The 23,090-nt window shown below is 42.7% G+C and overlaps 1 protein-coding gene across 3 annotated transcripts in view; it reads right to left on the bottom strand.

Annotated features, from left to right (window-relative positions):
- Positions 1-289: 289 nt before the first annotated feature.
- The window catches only part of R3HCC1L (R3H domain and coiled-coil containing 1 like), a 34,012-nt gene continuing 11,211 nt past the window's right edge, over positions 290-23,090 (bottom strand). Inside the window, exons 3-8 of one of the 3 annotated variants that reach the window (XM_069978918.1) lie at positions 15,863-17,544; positions 14,457-14,632; positions 13,582-13,652; positions 12,263-12,358; positions 8,125-8,265; positions 290-504 (exon numbers count right to left, since the gene is read on the bottom strand). In XM_069978918.1, coding sequence (XP_069835019.1) covers positions 452-504; positions 8,125-8,265; positions 12,263-12,358; positions 13,582-13,652; positions 14,457-14,632; positions 15,863-17,512 — 2,187 coding nt within the window. In that variant the 5' untranslated portion in view covers positions 17,513-17,544 and the 3' untranslated portion in view covers positions 290-451. The remainder of the gene's footprint in view (positions 505-8,124; positions 8,266-12,262; positions 12,359-13,581; positions 13,653-14,456; positions 14,633-15,862; positions 17,545-23,090) is intronic. The other 2 variants (XM_069978919.1, XM_069978920.1) reach the window with 2 other exon arrangements.

Raw genomic sequence — 23,090 nt, 5'->3', positions numbered from 1 at the left:
GAAACTTTGGTGGAATACAATGAGGCCCAGCATGCCCATGACAACAGTAAACTGCACAGGAAGTATTGTTATTGGGATAAATGCTCTTATGATCCAACCTCTGATAACTTACAGGACAGGAATAACATCCATCACATTATTAAAAAAACAAAAACAAAAAAAACACACACACACACACACACACACACGAAACTGGAGCAAAAATGCCTTTCCAAAACTATAACACATTTCATATCCAGGATGATTTATGTGGATTCATCTTTCCCCTACTATTAAGTGTGTGACACAATTGAAAGGGTCTCTTCTGTAAGACAAACTCTTTATTCCCCACCGGCTGTGCGGAGGAACTTAAAAAACAGGTCACCGGTGCGTGTCATCTCAAGCCAATGTCCTCGCTGCTTCTCCATGTTCCAGAGACGTGTCGTTCCCCCTGCTGGGCTCAGACACAGCTTCACCTTCCTTCCCAGGCATCTTCCCGCTGTTTTGCTTCGAGATGCCTTCTTTCTGTTAAATAAAAAAAAAAAAAACTATTATATATGATATAAAATCCATCATAGTCACCGCTCCTCTCTTTCTAGGCTTTGGTTTTGCTAACTTTTTTTTCCTTGTCTTAAAGGGTCCTAAACTTTTGTTTTAAAATAAAAGATATAACTTTCTCTTATAAACCTTCTATTCTGCACTTTTCTGTATGCAGCAAGCACTGTAATGGAGGCTCCCCACCCATTCACTATAGCTACAACCAGTAGAGTCACATAGTTGTCGCTTGAAGAGCAATTACTCCTCTATAACCTACTAAATATACTGGTATACATATATATTGTATCACATGAAGAGGGGTAAGTTCCAGAACTGGGATAGAGGACCTTTGGCCCTCCCGCTGTTGTAAAGCTACAAATCCCACCATGCCTGGACAGACAGAGCTGCAGTGTTTTAAAGCCAATCATAGATGGTTGTAATAAGGGAGTCTGTCTCGGTTTCATGTTGTCCATGGTTTAGGCAACATGAAACTGATGACACGTTCCCTTAAAAAGGACAATTCCGGGTAGACCTATTTTTTGTAGTAGAAATGAGATAAGTAGTGGACTATGATTAAGCGTGCATGCACGTTAAACGCGTTGTTTTTTCTGGCAGCCTCTACATGAGCTACATTTTTATCTATTTAGATATGCAACAAAAGTTTTTGAATTTTTTTTTTTGAGTGCTGGGACCACCACCTATCTCCTTTTTATTGCTGAATGAGATCCACCAAGTTCTTGGAGGTGATCTGACTTTCACCGTCTCATTTTTGATTACCTATTTTTTGTAGAACTGCCTGGGACGGTGAGGATGAAAGAAATAACATGCTCTTACCTCCCCAGCTCCAGCCCTGTTGGCCACTTACCAATGCTCCACTCCCCTGTCCCTGCCTGGTCTGAGTAGGGACCTGGGACGTGACGTGTCAGGCCGACTCAGTCAGTCAGTGGCCGAGGCGGGACCCAATAGTTTCTAAAATTATTGGAAAAAAATACTGCGGTTCTCAAGCAATTTCTGAGAACTGTCCAAAACACTGCAATGTTACTGCAACATGTGAACACAGGCAGCACCCTCCTGCAATAAACGATTATTGCTAAGGAAAGTTTTTTTTGTAGAGTAATGTAGTCAGATGGGTGGCCAACCATGTAGAACACGGACAGGCCAGGGCCACAGCTTGCTTTTACTTGACTATACTCTGCCTTGGCTCCCAGAGGAGATGCTAAGAAAGGGATCCCCATCTCACATCCATATTCACTAAAAGAGTATTGTCTTCAGAAAGAGAGAAAGAAAGAAAGAAAGAAAGAAAGAAAAAGAAAGAGAAAGAAAGAGAAAGAAAGAGAAAGAAAGAGAAAGAAAGAGAAAGAAAGAGAAAGAAAGAGAAAGAAAGAGAAAGAAAGAGAAAGAAAGAGAAAGAAAGAGAAAGAAAGAGAAAGAAAGAGAAAGAAAGAGAAAGAAAGAGAAAGAAAGAGAAAGAAAGAGAAAGAAAGAGAAAGAAAGAGAAAGAAAGAGAAAGAAAGAGAAAGAAAGAGAAAGAAAGAGAAAGAAAGAGAAAGAAAGAGAAAGAAAGAGAAAGAAAGAGAAAGAAAGAAAAAGAAAGAAAAAGAAAGAAAAAGAAAGAAAAAGAAAGAAAAAGAAAGAAAGAGAAAGAAAGAGAAAGAAAGAAAGAGAAAGAAAGAGAAAGAAAGAGAAAGAAAGAGAAAGAAAGAAAAAGAAAGAAAGAGAAAGAAAGAAAGAAAGAGAAAGAAAAAGAAAGAAAGAGAAAGAGAAAGAAAGAGAGAGAAAGAAAGAGAAAGAAAGAGAAAGAAAGAGAAAGAAAGAAAAAGAAAGAAAGAGAAAGAAAAAGAAAGAAAGAGAAAGAAAAAGAAAGAGAAAGAAAGAGAGAGAAAGAAAGAGAAAGAAAGAAAGAAAGAGAAAGAAAGAGAAAGAAAGAGAAAGAAAAAGAAAGAAAGAGAAAGAAAAAGAAAGAAAAAGAAAGAAAGAGAAAGAAAGAAAGAGAAAGAAAGAGAAAGAAAGAGAAAGAAAGAAAAAGAAAGAAAGAGAAAGAAAGAGAGAAAGAGAAAGAAAAAGAAAGAAAGAGAAAGAGAAAGAGAAAGAAAGAGAAAGAGAAAGAGAAAGAGAAAGAAAGAGAAAGAAAGAGAAAGAAAAAGAAAGAAAAAGAAAGAAAGAGAAAGAGAAAGAGAAAGAAAGAAAGAAAGAAAGAAAGAAAGAAAGAGAAAGAAAAAGAAAGAAAGAAAGAAAGAGAAAGAGAAAGAAAAAGAAAGAAAGAAAGAGAAAGAAAAAGAAAGAAAGAGAAAGAAAGAAAAAGAGAGAAAGAGAGAGAGAGAAAGAAAAAGAGAAAGAGAGAGAAAGAAAGAGAGAGAGATGCAAAATAGTGGTCCCTTGCTCAGCACCACCTCGATAGGGCGCTCAAAAACCGGCAGCATTCACAAGTCTTCCAAATCAACCCAGTAGTTTTTTTTCTCCCATGTGCAAAAAATAGCAACATTTCTGTTTGCTCAATGCAAACAGTTTTCAATGCAATGAGCTTCTCATCTCAGACGCAGAAAATTTTTAAATCAGGGGACTATAAGAATAGCTGTGGGGAAACTTTGGGAGATCAGCGGTAGGTAAGTATTGTTTTATTTTTAATTTTTAGCCAACTCCAGCACCATATTTTTTTACCCAAACCACAGAATACCCATCTAGAAAGGAGGCTACATTAACAGTTTTGTCCACCAGCCCCTGCTTAGTACTTCTTTCTACCGCAGAGCGGTAATATCACTATAGCAGTACAGCAGGGAGGATATTGACCCCTTGACCATACATAAGGGCTCATACCGCTACGCTGTTATTCCACTTACTTCATGTGCATATTCTCCATGGATATTTCATTTAGTCTAATATGCAATTTTGCTCACTGTATGTGTGAATAATTAACAGTTCTGTAATTTCTCGGTTACACTTCACTACATGTGATTAAATAATTGCCACAAGGAACATCTTTTGTCTGTTCTTAAGACGATCCAGTCGGAGGCATTTTTATCGAACTAAAGCAAATGCATTTTCTCGTAATCAGCCCCTGACTGCCACGGGGAGAAACGGAACTGATCCCAGTCATAAGAAAAGTCTGCTCTTGGCTATATTAAGCTTGAATGGTCAGTATATTTGCATAAATCATTAGTATAAGCTAATATAAGAAACTTTGCAATATATCTTAGTAGAGAAAAATGCAGTTTTCTGTCCATGCAAGCCTACTTCCTAGCTTCCTTTTGGTCTTTAACTCATTGTTCATACTGAAAACCTGAAAGTCCTTCTGGAGAGATTAGGAGGCCTAACAGCTCACTGAGGGATCAAGTGACATGCTATCAATAGAAATCTATGCAGAAAACAGGAGGGGAGAACAGTGTGAGACAAAGGCTGGGGAATACACAGGAGCTTCTGGAAGCTTAAATTTCTCTAAGTATAACATGTCTCCCCAGTGCTGGATTCACAGCTTACACTGCACCGTACTGCTCTATAATGGCCGCCATCCTGCTGGTTGTGAATGTGTTTTATGGAGAAAAAGGGGACTCGCAACAAGCTTTTCAGGATTAGCTATTGATCCAAGGCTAGTGCCCATTTAAATATGCCTTTTCTTGCTGTAAGCACAGTAAGACTTCAGCCAAGTCAGTCTGCTTTTAGGCACACCCTCCCCAAGCCGGTTCACATCAGCCGGCTATCATCTTCAGCTAGAAAATGGGTATGTCACGTACCCGTCTCCTCCGGCAGAAATGTCCCGCCCCAGTTGCTGATTGAAAGTGACAAGGGAGGTATGCGTCCTGTGTGAATTTAGTCTTAATAACTAACAATTGCATTTTTTTTGTTACAATTTTTGTACATTTCCTCCCTTAAAAGGGACAATTAAATAAAATATATTAAAAAAAAAAAACCTTGAAAAAAAAAAAAAAAATGCAATAGGTTTCTGCAAGACACATTAGAACTCCGGCGGTATGCCTGCAATTACCTTCATTCTGCTGGAGTGCTAATGTGTTTTGCAGAACCCTATTACATTTTTTTTGTTCTAATTTTTGTTTATTTCGTTTAAACATCCCTTCAAGGGGCACAGTATAAAGAAAATTAGAATGAAAAAATGCAATAGGCTAACTAAGCAACCTCCACTGTGCTGAGCAGGGGGCACCTCGAGTCTCCCATTTATTTCGAGCATTGAAAAATAGTTGACTCAAGCATTTTAGTGCTCACTCAACACTAGTCCTTTCCACTGCTGACAGAGAAATTAAGGGGGAAGGTTGCTGCAGAAAGCTGCCTCTCAGCCAGTAAACTGGCAACCGAATCCACTCGCCTTTTTTTTTAGGTTGTTGTTTCACATGCGCTAGCACTGGAGTAAGTAATGCAATAGTAAGGACAAGTTACCATTTTATATACAGATCTGCAGGCGCTAATCGTAAGATCTGCCACGGTACTGAACTACAAGGTTTGCAACAGTACCAAGCCAATGCAGCTCTACAGTGCGCTGCTACCTGGGAGAATAAATTGCCGAAACGAATAACAAATTAAGAGCTCGGTGTTGTCAGGCAATAAGCCGCTACAAAGCATTTATGAAAATTGAGGTGTTTTCCACAGGTAAAAAAGAAAATAAATCGACAAAACATATTTCCTCCAAGATAAACACACTTTAGCGCAATGTTTATTTCCCTCTTTTATTCCTCAGAAAGCCCAAACTGTCAAGGTTTCACAGCTTTTCAGCACATGTGACAGTCAGAATGACAAGTTCATAACAGCAGCGAGGCAAAATAAGGCCAAAAGCACAAAGCGTTCAGTGACTAAGACTTGAAAGAACGCCGCCATCAAAACAGCGGATGGCGTACACATATTCTGAGGAGCAGAGGCATTATCTGTATGCTATAGGTGCGCTGCTATCCGGCAGAACTAGCTGTACTATCAGGACTGAAATTCTCAGAAGAAAAAGGCTTAAAGAATAAACATGGGTTTGATTCCCCCCCCCCCAATAAATCAACCGTACAGGTGGTGATAGAAACTCACATGACTAGGTCACTATACAGAAGGGGTTTCTCTACTTATCAGACTCCTCTCTCTCCCCCCTCGCTTCTTCTGATCACTCACAGTACATTGGTAACAATCTCCAGAGAGAAAGGTGGATTATCAGATGTCTGACTGAGAGATCAGGTTACAGTCGTAGCGTACAGTTGTCTATGAAAAGGGGAAGGAGGGACCAGTGGAAGAGAAAGAGGCAAAAATCGAACATAGAACACTAGAAGCAACAGCAGCGTCTATCTCAAGCACGTGGTTCATGCACAGTTTATACTGCTCTGCAATGTACTCCATGCTGCTGCTGCTTCTGAGGATGTGCTGTAAAGAAAATGGGGAATAGGATCCCCTCTTGTGTGTGTGTGCAGTGTATACAACACATATCAGTGTACACCCACTAGCCCAGAGGCAATTAAAAATTACAGATGCCATATAAAAGTTAAAAAACGTCCGGAAGTCAATTGGTGGTCCATTTAAAGAATATGCTGGGTCCTTCAGAGCTAGGAGATACTCTACACCAAGGCTTGTGGACTACATAACCAAAGGCATACAGCGCACACATTATACATCTATAGACTACATACAACTTTGAGACGCAATAAACAGACAGACGAACAGATCCCATGTAGAGGTGGACAGAAGAACAGAGGCTGTATACAGGACAGGGGTATAGAGGCAGTATACAGAAGGACAGAAGAATACAAAAGGACAGGGGTATAGAGGCAACATGAAGGACAGATAAATAGACGCTGTATACAGGAGGACAGGAGTTACACCATATAAAATAGCGGGTCTTATTTTTGCGCAGAAAAAAAGGCTAGGACTTATTTTTGGGGTGGGTCTTATTAAAAAAAAAAAAAACACAGTATGCCCCTACACTATAATCAGCCTAGCTACAGTGTAAGTTCCCCTGTAGTTAGGCCTCCATACTGTATACCTCCCCCCTCTTAAAGCAGCCTCCATACTGTATACCTCCCCCCTCTGCAAGCAGCCTCCATACTGTATACCTCACCCCCCTCCGTAGTTGTTCCCCAATACTGTATACATTTCTCCTCTGCAGGTAGTCCTTATACTTTATAACCCCCCCCTCCCCATATTCAATGCCACTTCTGTGCATCTTCTTACCACTCCTGCCTTCCCTGTTGCACGTGAGGAGCATAACAACTCTGGCACCGATTGGCTGATACTTAATGTCAGGGATCTATTCATCTGACTTTAACAAGGGCTTATTTTTGGAGTAGGTATAAAGCCTACAAAACAAAGCTAGGTCTTTCTTTGGGGTAGGTCTTATTTTTGGAGAAACACTGAACTTCTTGAATGGTTTTTTGAATGGTGTTCTTTGGTTTTAATTGTGTACTTGTTGTAAAAAAAACAAAAACAAAAAAAAAACTGTAAAAAGTTTTGATCAGTCCGTGTTCAGAGTCAGACTTATAATGGAGCCCGACTCTTTATTTTTAAAAGGACAACTCCAGCGCTGATTTAAAAAAAAAAAAAAAAAAAAACTGAACTGAAGCTCCAGTTGGTGTCTTTATTTTTAATTAATTTCCTGGTTTGGGCTTTCCCATGATGCACTTTGTCTCCTGTGATGCCTAACTGACTCTGTAAAACTGTTAGATGGCTTACAGCTTGCTCAGCCAATCAGAGCTGAGCAACCTGACAAAGGGAGGCTGGCCAAACAGGGCTTCGACCCGCCTTCCTCTTGATGATGTCATTGTCACAAAATGGCTGCCAAAGAACAGCCTGGGGTCAACAGTGATTAGGTAAGAAGGAGTTTCTTCACTTCCTGGTGGGGGGGTTGGGGGGGAAAAACATAGGGAAGGGGGGCAGATAGGTGATTGACGCATATTACAAAGTAATATAACACATTATATAATGTGTTTCAATTACTGGGAAAAAGATTTTCGCCGGAGTATCCCTTTAAACGCGTTGCAACTGCAGTCTTCTCCCTGCTTTATTTCCCGATTGGTACAGGTCTGAACACTCAGGCTCGGACCTATCAAAACTTTTGACATGTGTCTCAAGTTTTTTGACAAGTGTCAAAAGTTTTTTTTAGAATGACAAGTACAATTTAAATTATATAATTATGTTGCAGAGACTTACTTTTCTAATGGAACTAAGTACAGTAATGACAGGTCCCAGAAAGTTTTTGGGGACCAGAGATCTTTCATAAGCAGGTGACCCAACCTAACCCCACAAGAATGGCTCTTTACCTCAATTAGGGACAAAGTTAAGCTCGTAATGTCTAGAATATTCTGAGAATACTAACACAAAAGTATGCACTGCAGAGAACTTCGCTATGCGGCTTTGTGCGATGACGTATTGGCTTCACACTCTTAATAGAGGTCTCTTGAAATAAACCCCATTGTTTTAATGTCACTCCGAGCCTGATTGTGGAATGTCGAAAGTGTCACGATCCCACATGTAAGACTCTGCTCATCCCCAGCCGGAGTGGGAGGAGAGATAAGTACTTGCACATATGCAGAGAGAAGATTGTGCCACTTAATACACTATGACAGCGTCTGCAGCTGTTAACAACAAAATCTTAAGGAACAGAAGACTGTGCGCCATCTAATTGCTTCCTCTCACCTCTGGCTTCCTGGAGTTTCTTGCGCTCTGCCTCCCTTTCGGCTCGGCTCTGGGTACTTCGCACTCCCAAGGCACTAATCACCAGTCTCCTTGCGAGAACCGCAGACGTTTCTGGACGGTCTTTCGCGGGCTGCAGAAAGTCTAAGTCACACAAGAACAAAAGAAGAATAAAAGTACAGGGTCTCACACAATAGCTCTCCTGTCCCCTCCTAAGCTCAGATCCTTATCCCCCAACTCAGATTCCGAATGCCGGTTCTTGACCAATAAAAGACTCGCCTAACGTGGTACAATTACACTAACACTTGAGATAATGGCAGACGGAAAGCTTGCTGGCTAATGAAAAACTTTAGTGTTATGGAATGATAATTATGGATCAGACAATAAAAAGAATGATAATTAGGTTAAACCCTGACCACGAAGGGATAATAAAAGATCAGAACAAAGTAACCAGCTGGTCCGTGTAAAAAAAAAAATTAAAAAATTACATTATGAGATTTTTGAATTAAAGGGACAGTGCAGTTTCACAGATATTTTGTAGTTTCAATTCATTAAAAAAAAAAAATGTGCAAATTTGCAAACAGACATAAAAACACAACTTTCTGTTTTCTGTATACAGGTCCTATGCAAAAATATGGGGCGCCATGGTAACGGACTACAAACAAATTGTGTAGTTGGATCCTCCAGAAGTTCTCTTTTCCATTTGGACTTTACTTCTTGCGAATATATTTTAATTTATTAATAAGAAGGGAAAGTTAAAAGGGAGAACATCTGCTGGATCTGACTACGTGGGGTTTATTAGTTGTCTGTTACCATGGCAACACTGGACTAGTTTACAGAAAAAAAAAGTAATCAGGGGAAAGAAAAAAAAAAAACTTGTCTGTGACTGTGTCATGTTCTACAGCTCAGCTACATTTACCCACTGTTGCATATAGCCAAATAACAGAAGTGTTGTTGCTGGAAAACAAAGACCGTTACACCCCATTGATAACCATTGGTTTATTCAACACAAATACTTAAACATCGTTCCTGTCATGCAAAATTGATTTGTCCATTTGTGTGTATTTGGCTTCAGCCCCTCATCCCTCTCAACATAGCCATGTGAACCAAATGCAAATGAAAGTGATAGCCAATCCACACCACACTGTTAAGCAAGTCCTGAACCACGTAGCGTGAGTAGAAGCAGACAAGTCCTATACCGCAATGCTGTGACTACTAGGCGGGGGTGCACGTTTTGGAGCAGAGAGAAACTGTAGTGTGATAGTAAAAATAAATACAGCACTGACCCGAAGTCTTCTGAGTCGGTCTTTATTTCACATATGAAAAAAAGACAGATTCAGAAGACTTTTGGTGAGTGCTGTATTTATTTTTACTAATACACTATAGCCATGTGACCACTGCAGCCAATCATTGGGTTGGCTATAGCAGCATAAGTAGTGCTGGAATTGGAGCAGTGAGGGAGATCAGTACTACCTTTTTTTTAATTTCGCAACATTCTGTTAAAAAAAAACTGTTAAGTGGCTGGACAACCCCTTTATGTAACTATGCTTCACTATTTTTGTGTATTGTTCCATGTGGTTTTCCCTTTAATAATTCTTATGGGTCCAACTCCTAGATTTGACTTTAAGAAACTTGATCTAGATAGACAACAAAACTTCCTAGTAGTACTCAGGTAGAAGTTGTACATTGAGTCCGCCAGAGTGGAAGCCACTTGTATACAGTCCTGGCTCATTGAAGTTGGGGTGGTCTATGATTTCCACATAACACATGGATAGGGGTTCTTTATGGCAACACCTACTAACGTAACCTTAGTCAAGTAACTCCTGCGGGAAATGAACAAGGGGAGGTAAAAGGAATAAAAATACAGGAAAAAAAATCCAAATAGTTCAATTTCTATGCACAAGGACTGTTTAAGAAGTCTACATCATCTAAAGAAATCCTGCCCCAACGTTCAACAGGCGGTAAGGATGCACGTACTGTGCCTGACACATTTTGTATAGAGGTCTTGAGGAGAGCGGGGCTTAAGAAAATGAAGTTTTTTCATTCCCTAAGCAAGGGACACAGTCAGGTCAAGATCACTGTTCCACGGAAACAGCTTTAGTGTTTGAAAGAGAGAGAATGGAGAAAGTTCACGAATGCTGAGCCCCGGGAGGATTCCTGTTCATTCCTCAGCGTGATGTTTCCCTTTGCTTAAAAGTGCTGCTAAAAGCTCGGAGAGTAAAGTGACTTCCTGTGACCAGCCGAACAGGCCTATAATTTCATAAATATCCACCAACTGGATTTTCACTCCCCTTATACAATAAATTACATACCCCCAGGCACTTTGCAGCCATTCTTCTGCAGCCCCAGCTGGATACCCACTAGGGCTATAATCGAGCAGTCACTTCGGGCCTGCCCCATGTTTTTTTGGTGGATTACAAAATTTACGATTGGAATTTGGTTTCCAGAGTAAATAAAAAAATTAGAGTAGGCAGAGGGGAACATAATAAACAAGCCCTACTTACCTCTCCTCTTGCCTCCTTAGCACTATCTTACCCCTCCAGGCATGGGGGGGGGGGGGATCTCCTGCTCCAGAGACGTCATGACTCGGCTGATGGATTGTCCGCTCAGCCAATCAGTGACTGGGGTGGGAAATCGCTGCAGTCATCTATTGGTTTAGTGGAGAATCCATCACCTGGGTTGGGCATTTTTCTGATCACTAACAGGTGTAAGATCTGCCAACCGGCCAAGCAGTGATGTCCTCATATCCTTCCAGAGCAATAGTACAACGCCTGGCAATGCAAATACTTCTGTGTGCCAGTACAATAAAAGCTTCCAACACCTATCCATGGCTGGACATGTGACGGACGGGTCCCGCAGCCTTTATTATGTTCCCTCTGGGTGGCTTTCATTCAGCGACCATTGGACATTTGCATTTAATCCCCTTGTAATGCTGAACCAGACAAGGTCATTCTTCCTTTATGCGGCATAAATGCATACAAGAACTGCAATCCTGTCCTTATTGATTCCAGCCCTTTATTAATAATGAATGGACTTTGTAAGGAGTGTAAATATATGTAAATATAGTAATATCTTCGTTTCTGTAGCCTGAAATAAAAAATCTAATGAAAGCTAATATTTGGAGATGTCCGATGGTTATCAGGGCACCGATTCAAGGAGGAATCTGTCTATTAAGGTGGTAGACTGTATATATAGAAATGGTCTCCAACCATGTATTACATGTAACAGATGCCACCTTGTTGGGGTATGTTCCCAGAAGGTGCAATATGTATAGAATTCACACGGAAACTGGAGAGAAAGGAACGGCTGCACATCCCATCTATGGCTGATACTAATGCCGCTTGGCCTACATTAAAAATCAACACCAGAGTGTCTGTATATGATTTGATCAAGCCATAATAGGGATGTGCAGCCGTTCCTTTCTCTCCAGTTTCTGTGTTTTGCAGTTCTCCCTCCCTGAACAGCTCACACTCCTTTATAAGAGCCACATAACCAAAATAAGCAGGATATGCCTGTGCTCACATGTCAGGACCTTATGTCTTCCCCACTCTGTGAGTGCAGCAGTGGTAAGTGTAATTCCATATCCATACTTGTGTCGTTTGGGGGCAGCCTCCCCCGCCGGTGGTGCTTTTTGGGTCTGGTCCTGTGACATGGGGGTTGCAGGGCCATTCCATGGCCCCCCTTCCCTGCACGTGCACGCTTTGTGGGGGTGGCGGTCACTGACCAACACGGTGTGGAGTTAGCGTAGGGACCCGTGTGAACCAGAGGACCTGCACGTTGGTACACAGGGCTATTATGGCTTGATCAAATCATATACAGACACTCTGGTGTTGATTTTTAAATATAGGCCAAGCGGCATTAGTATCAGCCATAGATGGGATGTGCAGCCGTTCCTTTCTCTCCAGTTTCCGTATTGAATTCACACACTATATGAACATGTATTTGAATGGGGTTATCCTGGTAGCAAGTACATAGGTTTCTACAATTTCCAATGACCTACTGTATAGGGACAAAGCCTTCCCAGAAGAACCACCAGATATGGGCGGGATATATAATGTGAACATAGCAGTTTATAACCCACAAGCAAATGCTGCATAAAAGAGAAGCTGTGGCGTTATATAAAGGATCTTCTTTGTCTTACCGGCACAGGCCCGAGCTTTAGCCTTGGATGCTCTGGTGGCCTGAGACAGAGGTCTAACCTTCACCAGTGGGTTCTTGCTGGTCAACGCGTCACGAGCTGAAGGAAAAACATATAATTTAGAAACCTCTGACAACTTTATCACAAACAGATGGCATTATAACATTTCATGAACTTAATTCTTGGCTTTCTTGTGGTGCAAACGGGTTCTATAGACACAATCGGGGGAGCCCAGCATGCCCTATCCAGCACTGAATATTACAGAGTGATCTCATGGACATACTTGTCCTACTGTATCAACCTGTAATGAACAGAGATTCAAAAAAAAAAGGAATTCAGAAAAAGAGATAGAGCTGCTGGCTGGACGAACGTTTGTTCAATCAACACCTATCTTCCATGATCTCTCCATACACAAGCATAACTCAGCTAAGCATTTATGCCTTCTGAATGAAAGAAGGAGGAGGAAGCCACTGCTAGACACCTCTAGCGGCAGCTAATCTCTCCAAGAACAGGAAGAATGAGCAATTGATATCCAACAAATCTGATTGTTCTTTCCCCCAATTGGTGGAAAGTCACGGACATTTTTCTAACAGTGAGTTGCATGCGTAAGAAAACCTTCGAAATACATACTGAGTGCAAAATAGAGAGAGTGAAGTAGCTACTATAAAGGCAGACCACGCCACACGGGGCCCGTGCACTAAGGGGGCCCATAGGCCCATTATGCTAATAATGAACACACAGTTAAATGCCATGGTGCTTTGACTGACAAAGCAACCAGCCATTGGCTTCCTGCCCTGCAAGTCTCTCTTGTGGCTGGTGGCAGCATTGCACCTGCAGCTACGAGAGACGCCACCCCCCCTCCATACACATACTCACCTGGCCCAACACAGTCCCCCCGCGTTCCTTAATTCTCTTCCTAGAACTAAGGAACACCGGGGGACTGTGTCCGACCAGGTGACTATGGGGGTAGGGAATTGGGGTTTGTGCATACAGGATTTATGGGGCCCTGTACAGTCTTTTGCTATGGGGCCCCGTAAATCCTAGCTACACCCCTGAATAAAGGCTGCCACAAGCTTATAACTATCATCTGAATCTGATCCATATCAATCAGACAGACTATGGGGACTCATGCAGACTCATGTTGATAGATTACACTGAAACCAGTTGGAACCACAACAAATCTAACGTCTATGATTATTTATACACTGATCATATACCACGTTTCACTGCTCAATGTAGATTGATTTTTTTGTTTTAATCTTTACATCTTCTATGAGTCATCTAGTTTCCCATGAACGGTCTTCTAAGGCAGATCACCATACCTGTGATAGGACTGGAGAACACACCGAGTGCGTGCGTGTCATCTACCCACTTGATGTCAAAACCTTTCTTCCTGTGGTGAAGAAATAGCAAGTGTTAAAAAAAATAGAGAAAGTTGCAGGAAAGAGATGAGACCTATTGGCCGCTACGAGGGGGCTGTATACCTTATGCACCTACAGTACAGTCTTCTCATTTAATGCCCAGTCAGTACATATGCTGCAACCGTTCACAGTGTACCATGTCAAATGTAACACAGCTATATCTACATAGGGATAATGGTGACCCCTATCTCCTGCACAGTGTTATCCTCCCTCGCCAAGCGGCTGGCGTGCTTAGCTGCATAGGAGACATGCCGGCCGCCTGGGAAGGAAGGACGTCACTGTGCACGGAGCTCTGGTCACCCCCAATACACAAACAGTATCCCCCCTCATACTACCAGCAGTCTTGTGCAGGAGGAGAACAAGAGCAGCCCCAGAGCTCCTGCACGGTGAGGTTCTCCCTCTCCAGGCAGCCTGGGTGTCTCCTATGCAGCTAAGGGCGCTGGCTGCCTGGACAGGAAGGACATCACTGTGCAGGAGCTCCGTGTCTCCAAAAATACTTGGCGGGGAGGCCCTCTCTGGCTGCCGCCCCCTGGTTTAGAGCAGGGATACTCGTCATTATGACAGGAAACCCTGCTGCTCTAACCTTGGTGCCTGAAGACCTCAATAACTGTCAGATGAACAATAGTTCAGCTTACAAGTTATCTACCCTGATTTTGCCGAACAAATATGTGGTTTGAATACAGAAGGGTTCAAATGCCGAGGTGTTTGTGAACAGAGGTATTACTGTCTAGTAAATCATTACAATACTGTACATATCAGGAGCAGGCGGGACTCACTGGTAACTAGCAAATGCACGGACCAAATCCTCAGTCTTAAAGTCTGTGGGGAAGCCATAGATCTCAATGACATGTGACAGTTCTAGATCATCTATCTCCGGCCCTTTAGGCTCGTAGTCATAGTAGTTGTAAGTGGACTTCTTCAGGCTTTCATCTCCGTCCTCTCTCAAGGACAGCTAGAAGAAAAGAACGAGAAGTTATCCAATCTCCATTATATGGCAAGAAACAATTTAGGAGTAACTATTGTATCTATAAGCAGATGACACAAATCCAGTAAAAAGGTGATAATAAGGCAAATTCCATTTTTCATGTATTCTTGCTTTCCAGCCTTGAATGATTGACGTACGGGGTTCGGTGCTGGAAGCTGAGCCCTGTACAACATGCTTGCAGGGGTGAGGGAGGGAGGCAGCATGCTGCAGCTCAGCACCAGCCTGAACACTGGAGCTCTAACCACGATATAGAGCTGACAGATTCCCTTAAACAGAATACTGTACATTACATTTTTCTATTCCTATAGAATCATGTAGTACCTTTACAGGTTTACATTCCTTGCATGTGGTGTAGAGTTTCTGCCACCTACAGAGACCACTAGGGGGAGCTTATGAGCAGAGTGAAGACAGAATTTGAAGGGATATGGCACAATCAATGGTTATCACCTATCCACAGGACAGGTCAGTGTCCCTCTACCTGTCCAAATCTACTCATCATTTTCTTGAAAAGTATGGTGGGTGTTGTAGTTTTGCGACAACTTTAGAGACATAGGTCGGGGAACCCTGGGATAGGTGATAAGGGTCTGATTGCTGGGGTCCCATCATGGATGACAATAGGAGTCCTGTTATCCTTATGTGAATGAAGGAGTGGTTGGGTATTTACACTGACGCTATATTTCAAGTATATGAGACCATAGTCCTATAGCCACTTAACGTGAGGGCAGTGTACATGCCTGACTGGCACTCCAATCAAATGGGGGGCAGCGGATCCCTGTTCTTATAATCTAGGGGGGTCCCAGTAGTTGGGCTCCATGAGCTCTCCATAGCGGTGGCTTCAAGCAGGTAGAACTATATCCCCAAACTCTATGGCTATGTGAAGCAGGGCGATTTGGAGTTCTGTATGGGCTACAAAGTTAGACACATTCTTTAACTCCTGGTCAGCAGTCAGAAAGAACGTGTCCTTCTCCAGACCGCAGGTCTATGAGGCTACAGTCTCAAATAGTAGAAGCTGCATGGGGTATAGGTAAGTGCAGTTAAAATAAAAAAAAAAAAATTTCCAGAAATTGAGTTCTAATTGATTGTTAATGATATTACATACAAAAACGCCACAGCACGTCTGCATGATTTTTGACAGCACCGAAGCTGCATCCTATAGGATCGAACCCTTACAAGGAGGTGAATGTCAACCAGAATTACCTCTTGCACATGATGAGGATCAAGACATTCTCCATCATCATTAAAGAGAGAATCCCAACTCTCTTCATCAGTCGCACATAAAGACGTCCCACAAGGGTCCCTCACAGGGTCCGTACGCCCTTCCAGTACACAGTCCGTTCCAGCCAATAAGTTTTGTTCCTTTATGTCATCTGAACAGTTCAAGTCCATCCCTTTAGTAGGGCACTCACTCGGCTCGACCAGGTCAACCTTCTGACAAGGAGGCTCTGTTTGCTTTGAAGGTGCCTCTGATTTCACAAGCTCCACAGTGGGCAATGTCTCTGTAGCTTCTAAGCTTGCCAGTACAACGGGCTCTGCATTTTCCAGTGCAGGTCCGGGCTCTGAGGTCTTCACCGCCTCCACATTTAAAGGTACCTGTGGTAGCTCTGCTATGACTACATCAGGTTCTACCCCCACACTCACTATAATCTGCTCCTCTTTGGTGCACTGCTCTTCTATACCGTACCCCAAATCTGTTGTGCTATCACCTACCTGGCCCTCATGTTCCCCATCCTCCTCACTCACACCCTGAATTCTACCCTGAGCAGCACTGCCATTCACTGGTGATACACAAGCACGCCTGCTCTCTAATCCAGCGTCTGAGCTCTCACGGGGGCTCGCTGTTAAATCAGTGCAGCGTTCATCACTGGGCTCAATGGCGCAGACAATGGCTCTGTTATCCTCCTCTAAGACGTATTCTGCTATAACAGCAGAGGGATCTAATTTTCTTTCTGTAATATTTTCTGGCTTTTCATACACGAGTGCATCACCCGTGTTATCTGCATTGCTTTCTAAGGCTGTAAGCTGTCCAGATGGGTCTTTAGTGGTGTCACTTACAGAGATTACTTCAGCACTATCTGTGCCGGGAAAAAAGACCGCACTTTGTTGTACAGTCGTGCCGTCTATAGTCTCTACTTTGCATTCCCAGCTGTTATCTACGGTATGAGATGGTAAACCTACATTGGCCTGATTACATACAGACGTGGCGCCTCCTCCTAACTGCTCTGTGCTGTTGGATAACCTCGCAGAGTCTGGGGGGCACATGCCCTCACTTCTTCTTAAAGCATCGGCGGCGCCTTCCGATTTTGTAAACTTGAACTTTCCCTTGCCTTTCTCCTTCCTTCTGGCCCGATCCTGTTCCGCCCAAGTCTCCTCGGACTTTCTTCTGGAGTTGGGCTGTTTTCCCTGACGATGGTTGGCAGAAGCGACGCGGGCACCAAAGGGTTTATTCTCAGTCACCGCGGCATTGGGATCAATGTGCGGAGCAGACAAACGGCTTTCAACCGAACCCGGCGACGACTTCTCATTAAGGCTCAGGCTATTAAAAGTTTCACATAATGAATCATTTCCAGGCTTTTCTGTCACCCTGTAGTCTGTTCCTTGGGCTTCGTGCTTAGACTGCTTTTTGGAATTGGGCGTTTTCGACAATTTGCCATCTTGATGGACTCCACCCTCCTGGGCTGTGGCGTTCCAGTTAATCCTGGCGGTACAGTGTCTGTACTGGTTTGGCGTCTTATCAGAAGAGGAACCAGTTTGTTCGGTGACATTTTCGTCACCTGCTGTATGTCGCATGGCCTTTGGGACGTACAAGGCTTTATCGGGCCGTCGTTGTCGGGGTCGGTATTGATCCATTTTATCCTAAATGCCCTCAGAAGATGATGTATCTGTTGTGAAGGAAAACAAATTAATATATTAGATATTTTTACTATGACTTTTAATTTTGCAATAAACTAAATTTTCAGCATTAAGCATTTTAAAGGGAACCAATGACTCCAAAATATGGCCAGGAAGCTATACAAACATGTAACCCACACCTATGAGCTTTACACCCCCCCCCCCCCCCTCCTCCCCTAAAACCAGGTTTGGAATGTCCCGCATCATATGCAATTTATGCATTTAGGCTTTGTTTTAGATTTTCTTTTAGAGCGCTGCATGTATGTGCCCACATCTGCCCAGCTCATTCCTTCATACTCCCTGCAGTCTGTCAGCCATTGTGTTTCTCATCCTCTCCATTCCTGCTATAATGTGCCTGCACTTACACTCAGCTATACACACTGCTGTATAAAGAAGTTTCTGTACTGTTCTCCTGCACAGCTCTGTGATTCTCACTTCCTGATTGGCCAATGCTGATTGGTCCAACACACACCCTTTCCCCATTGTTGTCATGTGACCACACAGACCTCTGACAGCAGCCCTGCTTCTCTATTCTAGCCTGTTGTACTACGCTCCTGCATTATCGGGATCTGCAGTTCCATCCTGTGTCTACAAACCGCGGCTGTTTTTTTATGTTTATGCAGTTACTATACATTATACCCCATATGCTGATTGCTATACTGTACTGTACATATTCAGCTCTTTCTAAATGTTTCTTTCATTTGTTTTGCATGTTATTCAGAATATAAAATCATTATTTTTAAAGTGTGGAACCAATTGTCTGCATTTCTATGATTTCTTATGGGAAAATTAGCTTTGGTTTAAGAGTGATTTGCATGGTACCAGAAAGAATTATACTCGTAACCCAAGGCACCACTGTATATAGTTCTGTGTACATCTGTAGGGTATATACCAGAACAGAACGCAAACAAGGAATATGATCACCGCTATGAACTAATGAATACTATGTAAACAGCAGGGGGCGTCATTTTTTAAGTTCACAAATGGTCATTCACTACAGATGAAATTACTATTACCACCTAATCCACTTTATTATTTCTTTCCTTTGCATATTGCTAAAGGCCAGCTATATAATTGTAGAATAAAAGTTGCCATAGGGATTAGCCGGGTGAGTGGGAAAGGAAGTGCACGGCTTGAGGCAAAGGTTAAGCAAGATAAATGAGTATTGTGTGATCGCAGAGTCCATCTCCGCTACTCGGTAATGAACTTGTATTATAACAGAAAATATATATATCTGTATACCAGCTCGGGGCAGGGGATCCGCACTGCTTTAATTGCCGATAACAAAACAAAAGAAGAAAAGAAACGATGTAGGACGATTATAAAGTATTACGAGACGGACCTCCACGGTCCAAATAATGTGAAGATGTAATTGGAGGTCATTCTAAGGGTGCCCTCACAAACACTTTTTGACTAGTGGTAAAATCTGTATAAGGCTAGTCTAGAAAAGACTTGACCTAAGCTGCGCCACACCCCTCTAGATGGTGCTGCACAGAGCAATGGACACAGCCTACCACTATCCAAACAAAGAAACTAAAATAATTCTGACAAGATATATACACATGCATATATAAAATCACAGCTGCTCTGGCGCAACTCACCCTCTACTAGAGGTCAGGATCATATAGAACCAGATATAGTCCCCACATGCATTCAAGTCCTCAGTAGGTGTCGATGGCAGATCATACTAAAAAAAGAGGAAAGCTATAGATATCTTGCTGAGATAGTACAATCACTTATAACAGAGCTATAGTCAACGCACTAATCCATCAATCAAAGCTCACTAATGTATCTCGATATGAAACCCTGACCAGCGTAAGAAAACTAATGTCCTACCTGGGTATACAGAGTTGACATCATAGACATGCGGGGCAAGACGTGATGGTCCGCAGTGCGGACATATATAGTCTGTAATGCGGTCTAGTCCAGGCGGCGTAGTGTGATTGCACTGAAGTATCAGAGAACCATCTCCCGATCTGCAGTAATGGTGCCGAGTGAAAACTGTGGGCACGCTCCGGCCGGCAACGTGCACCACTTACTTCCGCCCTAAAGGTGAGCTTGTGATGTCACAAGCAAAAAAGTACGGAGGCCGTGGGCCGAACTCTCATAGGTGATGGATTCTGCACAGGGGATAGCGGTACATGAAGGACTTACTATTAGCCTGTAGATATTAAGGGACTGGAGTGATGTGATTATATGAACTTACAACATGACCTGAAAGGGTTACTGAAGGCAGTAAGAGGAGGCGGAGTTATTACCTAAGCCAGAAGAGGAGCCAAACAAGCTGTGGGGACCTCTCCCTGACGAAGGAAATCTGTGCATTTCCGAAACGACGTTGGAGTTTTTTGTGGTCACCCACGGCCTCTTTTCTACTTTTTTGCTTGTGACGTCACAAGCTCACCTTTAGGGCGGAAGTAAGTGGTGCACGTTGCCGGCCGGAGCGTGCCCACAGTTTTCACTCCGCACCATTACTGCAGATCGGGAGATGGTTCTCTGATACTTCAGTGCAATCACACTACGCCGCCTGGACTAGACCGCATTACAGACTATATATGTCCGCACTGCGGACCATCACGTCTAGCCCCGCATGTCTATGATGTCAACTCTGTATACCCAGGTAGGACATTAGTTTTCTTACGCTGGTCAGGGTTTCATATCGAGATACATTAGTGAGCTTTGATTGATGGATTAGTGCGTTGACTATAGCTCTGTTATAAGTGATTGTACTATCTCAGCAAGATATCTATAGCTTTCCTCCTTTTTTAGTATGATCTGCCATCGACACCTACTGAGGACTTGAATGCATGTGGGGACTATATCTGGTTCTATATGATCCTGACCTCTAGTAGAGGGTGAGTTGCGCCAGAGCAGCTGTGATTTTATATATGCATGTGTATATATCTTGTCAGCATTATTTTACTTTTTGACTAGTGTTTTTCAGGCAAAGACAAAAAAAAAAAGCCAATGTGGCGCATGTTTCCCCCCCCATGCATGTTTTTTTTTACTGGCATTTTCCTGGTGTGTAAATGATCTTTTTTATTGTTTAACTCTTTGAGGACCAGGCCCAAAATTACCCAGTGGAGCACGCAAATTTTGATCTTTGCACTTTCGTTTTTCTATCTACAAGGCCATGTAATGGCTTGTTTGTTACAGGAATAGTTGTACTGTGTAATGGCGTCTTTCATTTACCATAACATGTATGACGGAATCCCAAATATATTATTTATGAAAATACAGTATAAATAGGTGAAATCGTAAAAAAGAATGCAATATGGTAACGTTTGGGGGGTTCCTGTGTCTACGTAATATATGGTAAAAGCGACATGATACCATTATTCTATAGGTCAGCCTGAACACAACCACATGCAGGTTTACACAGATTCTCTAATGTTTATATATAATTTTAATGAAATCCTTTATTTTTTAGGCAATTAATTATTAATAAAATGGGCCTATTGTGACGCTTATAACGGTTTTATTTTTTCACCTATGGGGCTGTATGGGGTGTCATTTTTCCCCTCATGATCTCTAGCTTTTATTAAAGGACAACTCCGGCGAAATTTTTTTTTGGCTTATTTAACACACATTACAAAGTTATATAACTTTGTAATGTGGTTAAATACCCGGTCTGGCCCCCTTCCCCCACTTTCCGACCCCCGACCCCCCACCCCGGAAGTTAAAGAATGTATACATTACCTATTACGGTCGTCACGGTCCTCTTCTCTGGTGTCGGGTGATGTCAGAGCTGGGGGGCGGTCCGGGTCTTCTTCCTCTTCGGCGTCTTCATTGAGAGTGAATGGGAGAGAAAAGGCTGCTGGTGCACATGCGCACCAGCAGCCTTTTCATTGGCTGGAGCGCATCACATGGCTTCCAGCTTGCTCAGCCCTGATTGGCTGAGCTTGCTGGAAGCCATGTGATACGCTCCAGCCAATGAAAAGGCTGCCGGTGCGCAAGCGCACTGGCAGCCTTTTCTCTCTCATGGACCCGGAAGCAAGAGACATCGCTGGACGGCGGACGCAGGTGACGGTGAGGCGGAGGGCGGGCGAATGGAGTGGCGATCGTCACCGGCGGGATGGTGAGTATGGTGTCTGTTTTTTTTTGGGGGGGGGGGGGGGGTCCCGCCGGAGTTGTCCTTTAATACCATATTTGTGAAGATCGGACGTTTTGATCAATAATCTCTCTCTCTCTCTCTATATCTATATCTATATCTATATATATATATATACACACACACACACAACAGAACGGAGTGCACTCACAGGAATAGTGCTCGGAGTGCCAGCAATGGAGACTGGATCTACGTCCCCTCTTCAAATAGTAACAAGGAATCGCAGCACTTCCAAAATAGTGAAAAAACTGGTGGTTTATTTGTGAAGCAAATAACAAAAATCAGCAACGTTTCTGTCTCATCACGAGACCTTTCTCAAGCAAAGCCTTCAGTGACTCATATCCTTTTATATAATCAGTGTAACAAGAAACAGGTGGGTAATCACGGTGAATCAAAATATAAACAAGTGGTGTGAAAAGAAATACATACTAAGGTTCCGACAAGGAACAATGTGCAGTTACAAGTTGTATAAACAATTCATTTCATACAGTGATGTTAAATATATAGCGTTATACATATTAAAATGTGATTGATCGGCGGGGTCGGCTTCCACTCACCACTGCTCCAAGGTAAAAGAGATACGATGTAACCATCTCCATATTCAATCGCCCACGTTGTAAAACGTTTGTAAACCAAACGAGGGGGTGATCGAACCACACTTCTCAAAAAACGTGAGCTTATGTGGATGCATAAACTTGACACATTGCAACCCAAAGGTTTAAATGCGGAATTTAAAATCACGACTAGAATGTACAGATGAGTTTTGATTGGTAGTGGTTTGTCCAAAAGTTCACTTAGGATTATTTTGTTTTGTTTGATGCTGTATAATGTTGTTACTTATATCCTTTCTCTCTTTTGTCTTTCTAGATTTTTTTTGAGATACAGCAAGGAAAGCTGCCCACCAATCACTGCTCTGATTTGTTATTATTCTCTCCATTCATTGCCCTGACTTTTTACGACCACACAGGTTTGAGTGTACACAGATTTATCTTATTGTGGAATGCGAGTCTTCAGTATTTGCTAGGGCTTTGGGCTAGATGAGGGGAAAAGTATGTAGAGGGGTTTGGGTGACATTCTGGGGGTCCCGTGGGCCACAATGTGGGTCCCGGTTTTGACCCCTGGTTCTATGACTGATGAGTGAATCCGCAGTGCGGGAACACTCTCCTTTCCACCGGATAACCCCACAACACTGGAAGGAGTTCCTATCCCCTGACATCTGCAGACCCGATCCCAGCTATACATCTTTGTGCCCAAATACAGACAGTGTTCAGACCTAAATTTGTCTACACTTTCGTTTTCCATGGACTGTGATTCTTTGTATGGGCTATAGATGAACTGAGCACTCCCGACGTTATGTCCACTTTGTTATGTTTTACTTGTTGAAGATGTTCATTTTTGTGCACGAGAGTATTTAATAGGCTTCAGAAG

Source organism: Dendropsophus ebraccatus, chromosome 8 (genome assembly GCF_027789765.1).
Source record: "Dendropsophus ebraccatus isolate aDenEbr1 chromosome 8, aDenEbr1.pat, whole genome shotgun sequence".
Lineage (NCBI taxonomy): Eukaryota > Metazoa > Chordata > Amphibia > Anura > Hylidae > Dendropsophus > Dendropsophus ebraccatus.
The sequence above is the reverse complement of the archived record's forward strand: the minus strand, read 5'-3'. Positions and strand labels throughout refer to the sequence as shown.